Raw genomic sequence first — 17,861 nt, 5'->3', positions numbered from 1 at the left:
ATATTTGTAGAATTGTTGAGGTGTGGAAGGTGTTCTGTGTACACAAACACAGAGCTGGCTTTTGCCACGTTCTGTTTTACTCCATGGCCTCCACAAAGGTGTCATTTATGTAGGACATTTTCCTTTGGGATGTTTCCTGCAGCTTTTGGCCATTTCCGACTTTAATGAAGCATTCAATTTTGGATAAACTGCTTCACAGCTACATATTTGGTTCTTTGGTGTCAATATTTATGAAAGTAAATGCTAGAATAAATATCTGTGCTCACTTATTTCTGAAACCGTCGTTCTTTTGAGCCTTTGATTCTGGGTTTATTCTAGAGAAGTGTAGTTAGTTGTGTATTTCCCAGTCAACAAAATGTTCACCCTTGCTGGATTTAGGGACACATTGTGAGGGGAAATACAGTTTGTAGGCCGGATTTCATTTACTAGATTCTGTGCGTTAAGCAAATCAGGGGTACTAGATATGTTTCAGTACAGATGTCTGTTTATCATTTGCCTGGCGGTCATATCTTATTAAGATTAAACAGATGTACTTTTCTTGGGCCTTTCTCCCTAAATCTCCTCTACATTTAACCATGGAATTAACTACTTAACCCTAGTATTACGCTATCATGAGCTAATCTCTAGTCATTATTACCTAAGCAAAGTGTTTATATATATCTTCAACTTAAGTTTGAGTCTTACTTTTGTTTTTAAATTGTATGTTGTCAAAATATATTTAGATTTTGAATTCTATAAATTTTTAGTATAGCTATCATGAGAAATTCTTATTTGTCAGGGAGACTGTTGTCATTATTCTTTATTCAGATAGAGATATGAAAGCTGACAATTTTTTTTTGCAGATTCCTGTTCAGAATCAGGAACTGTAGTCGTCACACAGATTTCTAAAGATCTCCTTTTACAGAGTATAAAATTGATTGTCCTTCTCCAGTTGTGGTAAGACCTTTATTCCAGAATGTTAATAGTCATAATCAATTTTCTCTTGGCCTTGAAAATTATTTCAGGACTCTTTGTTCTCTATTGATGTGCCCACTAGATGATGGGATTATGTGGAAAGAGCCTGGTTATTTTTGTCCCTTCAAAGGAGAAGCCCTTTTAAATTTGGCCCCTTGCAAGGTGAAGGTCCGCTCAAGGCTCCTTTCCATCTCGTCGTGGTGACATAACTCCCGCTGCAAGCTCCTCAGGCCATTGCCCTACCATTTATTTCCCATGGTAAACTCTACCTTTTCTCACTAAAGGCATTCTTCTCACTCAGGCCCTTTCTGGTTCCTGCTGCAGGCTTCTGTAGGAGACACTTTGAAGCTTTGCTCCCCCATTGCCAGCTCCAGTGGGAGCGGATGGCAAGCATTCTACTGACGCAGTGATTATGGATACCCTATTTCAGTTAGTTTCATCTCTAGATTAGACAGGAGCTGTTTCTTGACTTGGTTATCTGGGAAGAAAGTGTGCCTATCTAAGGCTAGCATCAGTTTTTCTGAGTCAGCACAATCAAAATATTGGAAGGATATTAAAATTTAAGAAAATAAATATGTGTATCTGGTTCTAGGAGGAATTTAATAACCCATATTTAGTTATCAGATACTCTGTGAATTCATAGTCTTAAATTCACATGCGCTGAAAAGAAAACTATGAATTTCTGATTCTTCTCTGCACATTTATTTTTAAGGCAAGATGAAGACTTGCCTTGGAGATATTGAGCTGCTGTCTTCTTTGAAAGTTACTGCCTGTATGGCTCACTCCTCCCAGCGGTCTTTATATTAATTCCTCTCCAAACTGTTGGCTGTATGATGCTTACACTCTGATAGATTCTGTTTTTTTAATCCTCACCCGAGGATATGTTTTTATTTGTTTTAGAGGGGGAGGAAGAGGGGTGAGAGAGAGAAATGTCAGTGGTTGCCACTCCACCCTCCTGACTGGGGATCGAACTCACAACTTAGGTATGTGCCCTGACTAGGGATCAAACCCACCATCTTCCAGTGTATGGGATAATGCTCCAACCAGTTGACCCACCCAGCCAGGTGCTCTGATAGATTCTTCAGGAATGACTCATAGGAACTATATCCTGCATACTTTATGTAGCAAGAACTAAGATATGATAGTTTTTTAAAATATTTTTTATTTTATTTTTAGAGAGAAGGGAAGGGGGGAGAAAGAGGAGAGAAATATCAGTGTGTGGTTGCCTTTTACATGGCCCCCTGACTGGGAATGGAACCAGTGACCCTTTGGTCTGCAGCCTGCACTCTTTCCACTGAGCTACCCCAGCCAGGGCGGATAACTAGAATTTTTATCGATGGCTCTTATACTTGAAGGTTACTTTAGCTTTATTCAAATGTGTTTGATGTAGGCTGTTCTGGATTATTTTCCCTAGATATATGTATGTTCTTGGAACATGCCATTTCCAGTTATATTTTTATTATAGTTCTTAGTATTTTTGGTTTTTATTACTTTGGTCTTCAGGGACTCCTATTAGACATATGTTGGGTTGTCTTGCTTATGTTACATATTAATCATTTTATTTTGAAATCTTTTTGCTTCATGTCTTTTAATTCTAAAGTCTGTCTTATGTTCTGTCTTCTCTTTCTGTTAAGGTATTACCCAATGTGTTTCTTGTAACTTAATCTTCATTACTGGCATAGGTTTTTCTTTTATTTCATATGTTTCCTCAACTTTGTCATCTCTATTTTCATATCTTCCTTGCCTTCAAACACAGCATTTCTGAGTTCTAATTCTGAGGCTTTTCATTGCTTCTATCAATAAAAAAATTTATTTAGCTTATTTTGAACTATGAGGTTACAGTTTTCACATTATATAGACAGGTATGTCTGGTATGCATATGTTACATATTCATGCATATGTTAGCCATAGGGACATCATTTATTGTTTGTGCCCTTTCATGATATAATTTTGTGGGATTAGTCTGCTATTTTTGTCTGTTGCTGACTTTTAAGTGAAATGAATTTTCCTGTACATTTAGGAGGGAGGGAGCATTCAGGATACCTTTTCTAGCTTCAGAGTTCCAATCCTTCCACTTCAGTTGTTTCTGTAAAATGACTTAAAAAAAAAAATCTCTTTCTTATATGATCCCAGCCTCCTTGACTTTCTTCTCCAACTCTGTCTCAACTATCTCTTTTCTTGGGGGTTTTGTTGTTTGTTTGTTTTTTGTCATTGTTCTGTTCAATTTGGATTCAACTCCCAGTAATTTCTCTTCAACGTTGGACTCTAGTGGAAGCAATTTTTGTTTGTGAAATTTGGGACTAGCCATAGTGCTACAGTATGTCAGACTTTATTCACTTGGTGTCCTCTTGCACACATTTGAAATTTGGATCCTGTCGAACCCTTCCCAATTTTGTCTACTCTTCTCAGAATCACGCTTTACATTCACCCATTAATAATTGGTGGTCTTTTATTCATAGGACCATCAGAAGCCCAAGGGCTTTCCCTCTGCTGCCTCTCACTAATTTTTTAAAATTACTTTATTGTTGTTCAAGTACAGTTGCCTGCATTTACTAAGTGAAATAAGCCAGGCAGTGAGGGACAAATACCATATGATCTCACCTTTCAGTGGAACCTAATCAACAAAACAAACAAGCCTGCAAAATATAACTAGAGACATTGAAATTAAGAACAATCTCACTAATTTTTTATGGTTTTTCTCTGTTTGCTTACATTTGAAGTTTTTGTGGGGCTACTTTGTGACATTGCTGTGTGATACTGAATCTTTAGTTTGGCTATCCTCATTTCTCTGTTGTTACGAAGAGATTTAAAATCTTTTCTGCTATCATCTTTCTCACTTTTAGAATATTTTGACAAAACTTTTACATAAGGAACTCTCTTGAATATTGAGATACTTATTGCTATACTTAATGGAAACTTGCCATGATGCTAAAATGAAAACTAACAAACAGGTTAGTATTATGAAGTGAAACTGTTACTGGGGATAAATATAGAGTGGTGTGTGTGTGTGTGTGTGTGTGTGTGTGAGAGAGAGAGAGAGAGAGAGAGAGAGAGAGAGAGAGAGAGAGAGTTTCTGTCTATGTGGATATATTGTATATCCCAAATAAAAGCAGCTGAAATTTTTAGTAGTTACCTTTACTAGAAGAATGAATTTTTTTCTATGTTTAACTTTCTTCCTTTTTTCTCATTAAAAGGTAAACTTTGGGGAAAATGCCTTTTATAATCACAAGTTCAGGAAAATTATTCCCTACTTTGAAAATCAAGGACTTTTATTAGTAATATTAATATTAATCGAATATTAGACTGTCATACTGTGGTCAAGATACTGCCAATTCTGTAGCCTTTATCGTAGTCTTTTTGTTTGTTTTTCTTTTTAATTTGGGATATAATAATGAATCAGTCTCATCTGGGTAAAAAAAATTTCCAAGCTTTACCAATATTTTTTAACTAGAAGTTAAGTACTGTGAAACAAAATTTTGAGATATACTCAGTGTTCTGATTAAAGGAATATTTACTTTCCTTTCACTTACAATGTTGCTTTTTATCTTTGATCCTCTTGTTTTGGTTACTTTATAGTTGCTAATACTTTGTGATTATTTCTTGAACATTGAGCCCTTTAGTCCTAATGGATTTTAGATGTTTGAAATCTCTATTACTTGAATTCATCGGAAATGCGTAAAGCTTGTGGAACCATCTACTAATTATAGCTTTGCCAGGGTTCCTTAAAGGACTACCATTTGCAAGGAGAAAAAAATGAACTTAATAATCTTTAGCATCTTATCTGCCATATATGTAATTTTTGTAGATGTAGATTTCAAACGTCAGAGCTCCATAATTTGTTGTGTACTCTTACAGTGTGCCATGTTAGTGAAGTTTGCTTTACAACCTTGATCCAGAATATACTCTTCGGGGTGTTCTTTGAAAATAGGCCGGCGGCCTTCCTCCAAGTGGCCCATTTCAACTTATGTGCCATTTGACACAGGTTAGAGTGAGCTGTAACCTAAAGAATCATTCCTAAATGCCTGCCTGACTGCATTTTTTAACTGTTTTTCCTAACAGACCTCAAGTTACAGGCTGCGTCAGGCCTCATTTGGTCAAAAGCATGTTTGTTTCTCTTGTCAGCTTCTTGATTGGTTCCTTTCCAGATTTCTGTGGGGCAGCCATATGGTCATTTCTGCATGTTTTCTAGATTGCTCCCGTGGCAGGATTCCAGGTCTGGTTGATTAGTGTTTCAGAATCTACTCACATTGAGATGGCTTTAGTTTTTGCCCTTTAGTTCTATTTTAGATAGCATATTCATATGTAGTGTCCTTCCTGTTTCTTATCTGAAGTTCATTTGATTTTGATTATTTCATTTTATGCGGCACATATATTTTGGCCAATTTTCATCTTCTTACATGTCAAGGAAGAAAGACCTATAAAGGCCATTGGTGAAGTGCCTAGACTATGCTAATTTTGGAAAGCTGAACCTGGTAATAATTCTACTAGGTGATCAATGTTAATGTACGTTAGACTGGCTAAGAGGTATACCAGTCTCCTTTTTATATTTTTAAATTCTTATTTGTACAGTTCTTAAAATTTTTAAAAATTTATTTTGGTAACGATGTTAAAACAAAAATTATTCATGACACTTGTTAAAGAATGGTAAGGCAGACTTTCTTTAGGGAGACAATCACAACTCTGAATATAACATGGAAGGGTGGGAAATTATAGCCAAGGAGCAGAGTATGTGTGTGGGGGTGGGGTGGAGAGGCGGGGGTCAGTGGATGGAAAATCACTGAGAGGAAAGACAGATTGCGGTAAGGGAGGATTCTGGCTAAACAGACCTAACAGGATTGTTGCTGAAGGCAGGCCAGGTGATCAGACATCACCTGGGGGTGATGGAGGATGAAGAGCCTGATCAGATGTCAAGGGTGATTAGATACCAAGGGTGGGGAGTTCCAGTTAAACTGACTTAGTAAGATTCTTGCTAAAATTGGACAATGCAGAGGTGAACACAGACACTCCAAAGCTAGGGCCTGGTTAAGAAGAGTTTAGAGAAACCTGACTAAAGTTTGGTGGAGGAGACTCTTCCTCAGTGATACTACAGCTTGAAAAGGGAACTTGAGCAAATTTATCCTTAACCTCAGTGAACCAATAGCAGGAAAATTTCCTGTTATTTATTTATGGCTCTTCTTGATGTCTACTAGATTAGGAACTGCTGTACCATTTCAGGATACTGTAAATGGAAGAAAAGCAACTTTCTGCCTTGTGTTCAGTCTCTGCTCAATGAATTTATTTTCAATGGTGATGATTGAAACTATAATGTGAATGAGTTAAGTTAGACATCATGAATAACCATTGGTTTTTGTATTAAAGATAAGATTGTTTAATAAATTAGCTATAACATTTTCAGACTTGGGTTTCAATTTTTAACCAAATTAATTATTAAAATCTAAGTTTTATTTTGCTCATATATTTGATTTAATTTTGCTCTGACACTTTCATTTTATAAAGGAACCCACTTAATATATTTTTTCAGGCTCATATTTTTCAGGAAGTAAATTTTATTGTAGTTAACTTTTATTTGCATGCAAAATGCCCTATTTGGGTGGGAGAGTCTCTTTCCAAAAGCAGCTATTTTCAGCTTTGTCTTTGTCTCATTTTTCTAGTGTTCCTAAGCATTCCGCTTAGAGTGCTCTGTATTTAGGTTTGAAGTTTCTTATTGCCCTGGCTGGCATTGAGTTTAGAACATGAACTTTTAAAGGAGATGACCAGATGTTTAAATTGATTATATTCTAGAAGGTTAGCTGCTAGTTGTAGATTTCAAAGACCTGGTTGACTATTTTGCAGCAGGATTATAGTTAAAATTTTCAGTGCCTCTACATGGAGTAGGTTATTGTCCAAAAGGATTTTATTTTTGAGCACCTACAATTCTAAAGGATCTAGTTCTAATCCTTCAGACATCGGTTCCTAAGCTTTTAGTAGTAGCATTAGAGTCACCTGAGATGCTTCTTAAAAATTTTGTTTTCTTGGTCCCCACTACCAGAGAATCACGTCGTTGATGAGAAATTGGGGCCCAGAAATGAGCATTTTTAAAAAACCATCTCACACTTCGAGACACATTGCTTTTAGATCGCAGTGGTTCCCAACCCTGGTGATGCATCTAAATCAGCCTAGTATGGCTGAAAAATATGTTGCTACCTGGCTCCACCCTATAACTGTTTAATTAGGATCTCGGGGAATGTGGCTCATTAACTTGCATTTTTAACAAGGTGCATAGTAATCCTTATACAGAAAACCACATCTCAGGATCCCATCCTTGATCTGTGGCTTAGTCCAGCTAGGAGTTGCCTGAGGGCCTTGTGCCTTTTTGTTCTAGGATCTCTCAAAATCTCATTTCTTGGTGAAATCTTAGAAAACTGTTTCTATTACTTCTCAGACATGACCAGATGTTGATGTTGTAGTGGCTAAAAAGCATCGCCAATTTTTAACATTCTTTTTTAAAAATATTTTTAATCCCCACCCAAGGCTATGTTTATTAATTAGAGAGAGAAAGAGAAAAAGAGAGAGAGAAACATCGATGTGAAAGAGAAACATGGATCAGCTGCCTCCTGTTTGAGCCTGACCAGGGATCAAATCTGCAACCTTTTGGTGTACGGGACAATGCCCCAACCAACCTGGCCAGGGATTTAACATTTTTTTGTTAAGATTCTTCTAAATCAATAGTAAGTAATAAGACACACACACATCCACCCATATGTATGTATGTTTGTATTACAGATCTTAATGGCTGTTTTCACTTTGGACATTAACAAATTAGGTAATAAATTTTGCTCTGTTAACTGTTAAAAGATAAAAAGGTTTTACACACTTCAGGATCTTAATTTCAAGACAAAATATTACATATGTGTGTTCTGTCTGATACTGTTGGCTAGCATTGTTAATGTGATGTTTTTATATACAAGCTAGTTATTTAATATGAATTCTACTGGGAAATTTGATATTAGTACTTAGTTATCTTAAACATTTTACTGAATTTTGTATCTTGTGGATTCTTTATGATCATAGTCAATGATGGGTTTTGAACGAAGTAAGAAGCAGTTTGTCCTTGGTGTTGGTGCTATAATAGGCAAGTTTCATGGAGTTCCAGTGCTTATACACTTGTTGAAGTAGTAGTAGTTTTTTTCTAAAGGTTTAAATAAGTTGTAATTTAAACTTTTTTTTTTTAAGTTTAGGTGTGCCTTGCTTATGTAGTCAATGTTAAGGGAAAGCTTTGGTTAGTAATCATTAATTGAGAGCTAAACACAGACAGCTGACTGTTTTTATTTGCTTTTGCAGACTAAATTAGCTATTTCATCCTTATGAATGTAGGATGAAAAGATTGGAGTATGTTAAAGTCCAAGAAAAGAATGGGAGCACTTATTTTATTATCTGTGTTGGTTTACATTCTGTATGGATACATTATGGCAGTCAAAACTACTGCATCCTCTTTACCAGGTGATATGATTGGTTTGGAAGGTGTGGTGGCTTATTTCATATTATTCTGTAGCTAAAGTTCTTAAATTTTTCAGCATTCAGTAACTATTACTTTAAATTGCAGAATTTTATTTAACTTTGTTAATTTTCCACTACAAATTAGCTTCTTAAAGACAGATCACCAAGCTCACTAACTAGCCATCTTCAATGATTGCCTCTAAAGAAAAATGGCTGTTGGGAACAAATTAATATTACATTATATTACATTATTCTTGCAGTTAGATATTAAGCATTCATTGCCTGTTTAGAACAAGATCTGTTTTGATATTCAGAGTTAGCTAATACAGTTTCTTGTTTTTAAACAAGTTGAATTTTAATTGGCTGTTAGAGAGCAAGAATCGTTTTGTATAGTCCTGAGTAGGTGCCCCAGAGGAGCCGCAGGCCCACCAACTGCTACTGCCATGTGGCTTGCTATTCAGGGAGGGGAGGGGGAGGGAAGCTCAACCTGTAGATGAGTGTAATGAAGAAACCTTTTCGCACACTGCTGCTATGAACAGTCATTTTCTGGTCCTAACAACGATGACAGTGCTGGAAATAGATGTGACTTTATTTAACTGTCATTTTCCACTGCCGAACTGAGTTAGTCTGTAGTTTACTCTCAAATAGTTAAGTAAGAGATGTTCAGGAATGCTAAGTGGCATGGCAGGCCTCTTACTCCTTCTTAAAAGCCTCCCTTGGTGTAGAGAGCAGCGTTCTTGCTGTCTGCTGCTGAATTTATTTTTGTCTTGTTTCTCTTCCTATCCTTCACTGGTGTGTATGTGTCATACATATGTTTTATATTGTAGTTTAATTATACATATATTTCCCCCAACCAGAATGTAATCTCCTGAGAGGAGTCTAAACCTTATTTTGTAATTCCCCTTTGTTCATGGAACAGTGCTTTGCATATAGTAGACATTCAGCAAGTTTTATTTAGCAATAATGTTTACCGGTTTCTCCACTTATGAAGGTACTATTTTCCTGATGCCTGCTTAGCTTAAGTAATTAAAATAAGTGTGTATTTTATTGATTTTCTTTGATACTTTACATATATAATTAAATATTTACTTTAGCTCTTATAAATTAATTCAAAGATTGACTATACATACTAATGTATGTTTCTAGTTGATAAGATGTGCTCTTGTTTTATCTACTCGAATTGAGGTCACCGTGTACTAATTAGTAGAGAAATACTGTCATCACTTAATTAAAAACTAAATACATATTCTGATCACAATTGTAATTATGAAATAAAAAATGTACTGTGTCGAAGATACAAATAATGTAAAACCAGTTAATTTTTTATTGCACTAAATTGTAAAATCTGAGTTGGTAGGTGATAATACAACAAATTAAATAAATAAAAACTTGAGTGATTTCAAAGATTAGATGTTGATGAAGCAGTTAAAAACCAACTCATTGCCATGATTATTTGTATAATAGGAACAAGTCATCTTATTGGCATAGAATTGCACTGTTTATGATAAATCTTTTGATAAATCTAAGGCCCTAGTGATATTTGATAAGTGTGGTTATTAGAGCTAATCATATCTTGGAAGAGAACCTTCCTTACCAGTTTTTAAACTTACTCTGAATTTTTACCTTTCAAATAGTGTATTTGAAATTTTCAAATAAATTTGACATATTTTTTGAAATTTTCCTGTTATGTGGAATGGTGAGAATCTTTCTTTTCAAGCATATGATTGAAATATAACCTTTCAAGTATTTTGACTGTTACACTTTAATTTATTTTAATGATGTCTGCTTGAATGAATTTGACACAAAGATACGGACACTGTGTTGTCCTAACTTAATTTTTCTTTTTAAGATAAACCAACCGTCCTTCCTTCCTTCCTTCATTGGTATGTGCGGTGCTTGTCTACACATCCTTAACACAGATAAGCATGGGGTTATATCATAGAATTAGACCAAGCTAACTGGACAATTTATAGATTAAATTTAGCCCAATTTCATATCCCTTACCCAAGGGTCTTCACATTGAAGTGAGTAAGGCCCATTGAGATATAGGAAGAAAATATCATGACTGATTTTCTAATTTTTTCATACATGTGTATCTTATGTTTTTTTCATACATATGCATTTCTGTTTTGTCTGTTTTGTAATATATATCATATTAGTATTATAGTACATATCCCATTTATGAATAAATAACTACACATGTTCCTGCATGCTTACATATTCACTGTGGGATTACTTAAGCAAAATAATGTGAAGACCATAGTCCTAACGTAGCTAACCATAGAGAGTGGACAATAAGTGGAGAACATGTGATTTTTAGAAAGTGATAAGCAGAGGTTTAGTGATTTAAAATATAATAAAATTTTGTAAACATAGATTAGAATATTTTGTGCAGATCAAGGGGCTCCTTTATAAGGTCTTTTTAAACATTTTATTGTTTATGCTAATACAGTTGTCCCACATTTTTCCCCTTTGTCCCCCTCCACTCAGCCCCCTTTATGCCTCTCTCTACACATGCAGTTATTTCCACTGATACTCAGATTCAGAGTCAACTAACATAGTTTCCCTCAGGCAGACCCCACACTGTCGTCCATGTCCATCGGTCCTGCTTGTATGTTCTTTGGCTACTCTATTCCCTATGCATTACTTTATAACTCCCTGGCTTCTCTGTAACTACCAATTTATTTTTACTAATCCTTCACCTTTTTTACCCATTCCCCTGACCCCCCTCCATCTGGCAACCATCAAAACATTCTCTGTGTCTATGATTCTGTTCTGTTTTTTTGTTTATCTTGTTTTTAGATTAAATTGTTGGTATGTATTGTCATTTTATTGTTCATATTTTTGGTCTTCTTCTTAAAGAAGACCCTTTAAAATTTCATATAATAGTGGTTTGGTGATAATGTACTCCGTTAGCTTTTACTTGTTTGGGAAACTCTTTATCTGTCCTTCAATTCTAAATGATAGCTTTGCTGTGTAGAGCAATCTTGTTGTAGGCCCTTGCTTTTCCTAACTTTGAGTATTTCTTGCCAATTCCTTCTAGCCTGCAAAGTTACTTTTGAGAAATCAGCTGACTGTCTTATGGGGATTTGCTTGTAGGTAACTGCTTTTCTGTTACTACTTTTAGGATTCTCTCTTTGTATTTAACCTTTGGCATTTTAATTATGATGTGTCTTGGAGTGGGCCTCTTTGGATCCATCTTGTTTGAGATTGTGCTTCCTGGACTTACATGTCTGTTTCCTTCACCAAGTTAGGGAAGTTTTGTTTCATTTTTTTTTTTCAAATAAGTTTCCAATTTCTTGCTCTTCTCCTTCTTGCACCCCTGCAGAGGTGCAAGATTGGTACTCTTAAAGTTGTCCTAGAGGCTTCTTACACTGTCCTCATTTTTTGGATTCTTTTTCCTTATCGCTGTTTTGATTGCTTGTTTTTTGCTTCCTATGTTCCAAATCACTGATTTGATCCTCAGCTTCATGTTCTCTACTGTTGTTCCCCTTTTAAAATTGCTCTTTATGTCAGTTAGTGTATCCTTTGTTTCTGACTGTACCTTTTTTATAATTAACTCATTATAAAACATCAAAAATGCTCCCTGTTTATTTACCAAGCTAGAAGGAGCTTTAATAGCTATAAGTACACTACATACAGCTTTTTAAATAGTTGGGAGCAATTTTTTAGGCTGAAGTTTGCCACATATAATAGCTTTTTATTTTCTGGTTATTGCCGATCTTTATGTAGGCCTTTTTAAGTTTAGTGGCGAACTACTATAAATGTTGGCTCTTTTGCGAGGATCATCTGTTTTGTCTTTTGTTTCTTCCTGGTGGAGGGCATGTACAGTAGCTTTTAAATTTTTAAAACAAATTGTTATAAATCATGTTTTGAGCAACACATTAATTTTTTGTTTCCCAAAGCTGCTAAAAATTTGTATGTATTGCTTTTATATCCAAAAAAGGTTTTTAGAAGAATTAATAGAAATAACTTCTAGTAGTAGAACTGAAAACAGTCTACATATTTTCCAAATTACTTATGGGGGGAGGAGGTAAGAAGAAAGAAGAAAAAAACAGTAAAACAGAAAACAAGTAGCAAGGAAGCATTACAACACAGGAAAAAAAATTACATGATGCATCCAATCAGAATTGTTATATCCATAAACATAAGTGAGATAAACTTACCTTTTACGAAAAGTCTTACTACAAAGGTTTTTTCAAAAAGCCTAATTATATGCTGTATACAAGAGACACATGTAAACAAAATGATTCAAAGAAATCAAAAATGAAAGAATAGGCATACCAGGCAAATTGTAATAGAAAGAAAGCCTAAGGGCATCATAATGTTTAATTTGACAGAGTTTAAAAGTAAAAAGTAATAAATGGAACAGATTAAAATGGCAAAACATTGACAGTGTATATTAATATGAACCAAATTACATTATATTATAAAATATAAATTATAAAAATTGTAAGAAATAAAGGAAATTGTTAGATCTCAATAGTAGTTCAGAAACTGTGGACTACTCCTCTAAGTCTGTGACAGATCAAGCTGATAATTACATTATTCCTATATTCTATATTTTTATTTTAGTTTATGTACATGACAAAGAACTGTATATTCTGAAAACAAAATATGTCTTCTCCATGATTCATGAAATATATACAAAATTTACCACGTTTTTGGTCACAAAGAAAATTGAAGATAATTCCAAAGAGCAGAAATAGGCTGTCCTTGGTTCTCTGATTTGGTGAAATCAAATTAGAGCTAAGCAGTGAAGACAGGGAGGAAGTTTAGAAATTTTCAGATCTTTTGTTATATCAAAGAAGTCAAAACTGCAGTTGTAAAATATATAAAATATAGTAACATTAGCATATACTATATTTTCTTTTGTTTTCTGATTGTAAAAACCATTCTGGTTTTAGGAAGACAGTTAAAAGACAGCATTCTGTAACAAATGTTTCCTGAGCCTCTGTAATGTGCAAGGCATTTGTCTGATGTGAGATATAACTCTGAGTAAAGACTGTGAGCCTTGGATTTTGTAATCCACTGGATTTTATTATAGAACGCACATTAAATTATTCGCGATATATAGATAAAAAATCTGTAGTTCAGTATGATCATTTTAATTTTCAACAAAGATACTTATGGTACCCATATGGAGAGAAGTAGATTGTCATAGTGTTTTGATTGAACTGTGTAGAATGTCTGGAGATCTTGAATCCTTTTTACCTCTCTCACCTGTTAGCAGTTCTGTTTCATTGGGTCATTCAGTTTTATCCCTCTGGGCTTCAAATTCTTCTATCAATGAGGAAGTTGAATTTAAAGTATGGTGTCATTACATATGTTATATTTATGTAGCTGTAAATAAATTCATTAAGTAAGTATTGCGCATAAACTCCTTTTCAGTTTGTAAGGACTAATCTTATGCTTTCGTGGGGAGAATGTATCTTAAATAAGAGTTTGTCAAGTTAACAGAGAAGGAGAGAGTTCTAGCTCAGGAAATAACAGCGTGTGTAGAGGCAGAGAAGGGAGTGTTTTGAAAACTGAAGTTAGTTTGTGTGGCCCTTAGTAATTAGCATGGGTGTATGTAGGAGTAGCAAGACATCAAACATTGAGTATGTGAGAGCCAAATTGTGAAGAATATGGGCTTTAAGTGAAAAAAATGAATAATGATGGAAAATTTTTTACCAGTGGAAGGAGGTGGCACTCTAAGATTCCGTTGAAATTGACGCAGAGATAGCAGCTAGGAAATTGGCAGTCCAGGTGAGACGTGTTAGTCTTACTGAGTAATGGCAGTGGAGATGGTATGCAGATTGTAGAGCAGGCCTCTAAAATAGATGGGCTTCAGAGGGTCCGTGGCAGTCCTGGAAGTGCATGTCAGATTTAATATGTGAATTTACTTTTCTTTGGAGGGGGTCTGTAAATTCCATCAGATCATATAGGGGGGCTCTTGGGATAAACATATATGCTGTAGGGAAAATTGATAAGATGACATTCTACAAACTATGAGGTTTAAATAATTTTAGATTTTATTTATTTGTTAGTGACTAATCTAATTTCTTTTTCACTTTTTATAGTGGACAGGCCAAAATCGCAGCAAGTTCGAACCTCTAGTACAATAAGGCGAACTTCTTCTTTGGATACGATAACAGGACCTTATCTCACAGGACAGTGGCCACGGGACCCTCATGTTCATTACCCTTCATGCATGAAAGATAAAGCTACTCAGGTAAACTAGCAATCAACAGTTTGACTACCCTGCAGTTATTCTGTTTTGCTCACAGTAAAGAAAATGTAGTTTAATCAAATATTCCTAAATTTGAAATATAATATATTCAACCAAAGAAGAAAGCTGTTTCTTTTAATGTACTTTGTTTTTTGTCATCTGGTTTTTCTAAGTTTTTAAATTATTTACTAATTAATAAAACTGTATCAGTCTGTATTACAAAGTTTTTTTAGACTTACAGCTTAATTGCTTCTCAAGAGAAATTAATATAATGACAAGTAATTATATTAAAAATTTTAAGTAATTTCTTAAGAAAAGTTTGCACAGTCTTGGGAATAATTTACAAAGTACTAACATGTGACTAAGGAAGTTTATGTCAGAGGTGTTTTGGGTGTTTTTTTCCCAGTTAAAAAGGATGCATTTAAATGTGAGAGAATTCAAAGGAATGAGAACATTATGCTTTGTAGGTTAGGAAAATAGAAGGATTAGAGTTTCATGTCTGAAGAATGAGGGAAGAGAAAAAGGGGGAAAATTTTGGACGTGATGTATGAGAATCTTCTCAATTTTTCTAATTTTCTAAGACAAGCTTGAAACCATGAAATTAGCTTCTTTATCATCTGTCCTACCAATTCTGCCTTTGTAATATTTTATGCCACCCCCAGTCTTTCGCTTTTTATTCTTAGTTTTGTGAGCAAAAAGATCAGTTTGAAATGGCAGGCAGTGGGATTCTGAAGTAGAAATAACTAGCAAAATTTAGAGTTGTGGGCCTGGACACTTAAAAATGGACACAGATAATTCAAAACCATCTCTCTAGAGGAGCTGCGTTCACAAGTGTAGGTGTAGAGTGTAAACAAAGAAGGTCAGAGGACCGGAGACTCAGTTTTTAGAAGTGCACACAAGGGGAAAGGAGAAAACTAATGTATGCACCTGGAAGCAATAGGAAGAGGAGGGAGTCAACATATACTGACTGTGTGCCATGTGCTGTGTGTTTTACATCCTGTGTTTCACTTAAGTCTCACAAGGACATTGTAAGACTGCACAGACAGGGAAGCAGAAACTCAGGGAGGTTCAGTGACTTACACAGGATCATAAAACTAGAAAGTTTTGGAACCAGGTTTCTAAAATAGGTTAATTTGTCAACCAATCTGAGCTCCAGTTTTTTGCTGCTGCTAGGATAAATGGAGTGACGTGCGTGCGTGCGTGTGTGTGTGTGTGTGTGTGTGTTGCTTAGTAGAGTAACTGCCACTGCACTTAAAAATGGTAGTTATTCTTTTTAGACAAAAAAAAATCCTACCTTTTATTGCATATGCTTCATGCTGACACTATCCAGAAACATTATCTCATTTGTCCTTCACAAAAGCTCTGAGAAAGAAGAGCCAGGGAAAGAGCAAAAGCTAAGAGAACAGAAATACTCTAGACTTACAAGCTTCTAAAGAGAGGTCATGGAGAATAAGGGCTGGATTTAAGGATTAGGGGCACCTTGTCTTGGATAGTATGATGTGGCAGAGGAGGAAACGCATATATTTGGGATTAAGAAGAGCCCTGGCTTGTGTAGCTCAGTGGATTGAGCACGGGCTGTGAATCAAAGGGTCGTTGGTTAGATTCCCAGTCAGGGCACATGCTGGGTTGCGGGCCAGGTCCTCAGTGGGAGCCCCATGAGAGGCAACCACACATTGATGTTTCTCTCCATCTCTTTCTCCCTCCCTTCCCCTCTCTCTAAAAATAAATTAATTAATTTTAAAAAAAGAGTGATATGGAGATAGAATAGAAGGGCTCTGAGTAGGTTTAAACATGTCCGTTTCTTTATGTGATAGGAGTAATGTAACTGAACTTACAATGTTATACGACTAAACATACTATTTGAAAGTGTATATGGCAATATACATGTGAGGTTATTAGTAGTAAATATAGACAGGCCCATTTGTAACATTTGGAGGGTCTGGAGCAAATATAAATGAAGACCCATACTGTGTAAGTTAAACTAACAAACTATTATATGAAATATATTTTTCCTTCTAATTTGACAAGTAAATTTTCATATGGATCTTGAAATTCTGGTTTGAGCTAAGAATTTCCATGTTCCTTAGAGTTACATGCCAGAATGTGTCTACATGGGCTGAGCTCACCCACCTTCTGAGCCTAAACCCGTATCTTTCTACACCCCCACACCATTCTGTGCCCTGAGGGGTAGCTTTTCACATATGTTGAATGCCCAGTCCTTACATTGATTTTCATCCCCATTCCCTCAGGAAGTAGGCCCTGGCAGACCTTGGAAAGCTGGCTTGCTGCCGTCTGACCAAGGAGTTCCTGGGTCTGGACTATCCAGAGCATAGCCTGTGGCAGAGGCATGGGTTCATGGTGTGCGTGTCCCTTTGGTCCTAAAGCCGCTTCACCCTCTGGAGAGGGACATGGCTGGGAGAGGACCAGTGTTCTCCCCCCCAGAGCTCAAAGGTTCGGGGTAGGGGCTCTCCTTGCCTGGTTCTGCACGTAGGTCCTTTTTGAAGACCTAACATTGAAAGAAAGATAACATGTAGGCCTCATCTTACAGGTGAGATACTGAGCCTAGGAAAGTTAAGTAATTGGTAATGTTTATATAGCTGATAAATATGAAGAGATTTTATGAAGAGATTTGAACCCAGAGTTGGTTGATCACAAAGCTTTGTTTTTTCCTCCAGTTCCCCACTGCCGGTCATGGTAGTCACTAAAGCATGTAACACTTATCCTCCTGCTTGCCTCACGAGCAAAAGAAATGGTTTTGGCCCCAAGTATTTATTAGTTTAATTGAAGATAAAAGAGATAAACATATGCGATGGTTTTTATTGTCACATTCTTCCCTCCTGGATTAACTTTTGAACTCCGGGGGAGGGAAGTAGAAGTTTCTGTTTATTTAGTCAGAGTTAGTGGAGGGCAAGTGGTACAGGCACCTTGCCTCGGATATTAAATACTTGGGCTCTCTGGTCTTGGTGGAGGGCATCTCTGGTGTTTTCTTCCTGTCATATTTCCATATTTCAACTACCTTAATTATTGAGGTTTGGCAATAAAACTCTTAATATTCAATATGTTTATACTTTGGGCCTTTTAAAAAAATTAGTATAATGTGAGAAAGACTGGACTTTGGAGACAGATCTTATTTTCAAATCAAGGCTCAGGATGAGGGAACTTTCTGGGATGATGGAAATGTATATCTTGAGAGGCTTTGGTTACATGGGTGAATGCATTT

At 35.8% G+C, this 17,861-nt stretch overlaps 1 protein-coding gene across 5 annotated transcripts in view; it reads left to right on the top strand.

Moving 5' to 3' along the window:
* The window catches only part of GLCCI1 (glucocorticoid induced 1), a 96,699-nt gene that overhangs the window by 19,175 nt on the left and 59,663 nt on the right, over window positions 1–17,861 (top strand). For all 5 annotated transcript variants that reach the window (XM_036010312.1, XM_036010313.1, XM_028526215.2 and 2 more), the window contains exon 2: window positions 14,493–14,644. In XM_036010312.1, the coding sequence (XP_035866205.1) occupies window positions 14,493–14,644 (152 nt within the window). The remainder of the gene's footprint in view (window positions 1–14,492; window positions 14,645–17,861) is intronic.

The sequence above is a fragment of the Phyllostomus discolor genome, chromosome 10, assembly GCF_004126475.2.
Source record: "Phyllostomus discolor isolate MPI-MPIP mPhyDis1 chromosome 10, mPhyDis1.pri.v3, whole genome shotgun sequence".
NCBI lineage: Eukaryota > Metazoa > Chordata > Mammalia > Chiroptera > Phyllostomidae > Phyllostomus > Phyllostomus discolor.
The sequence above is the reverse complement of the archived record's forward strand: the minus strand, read 5'-3'. Positions and strand labels throughout refer to the sequence as shown.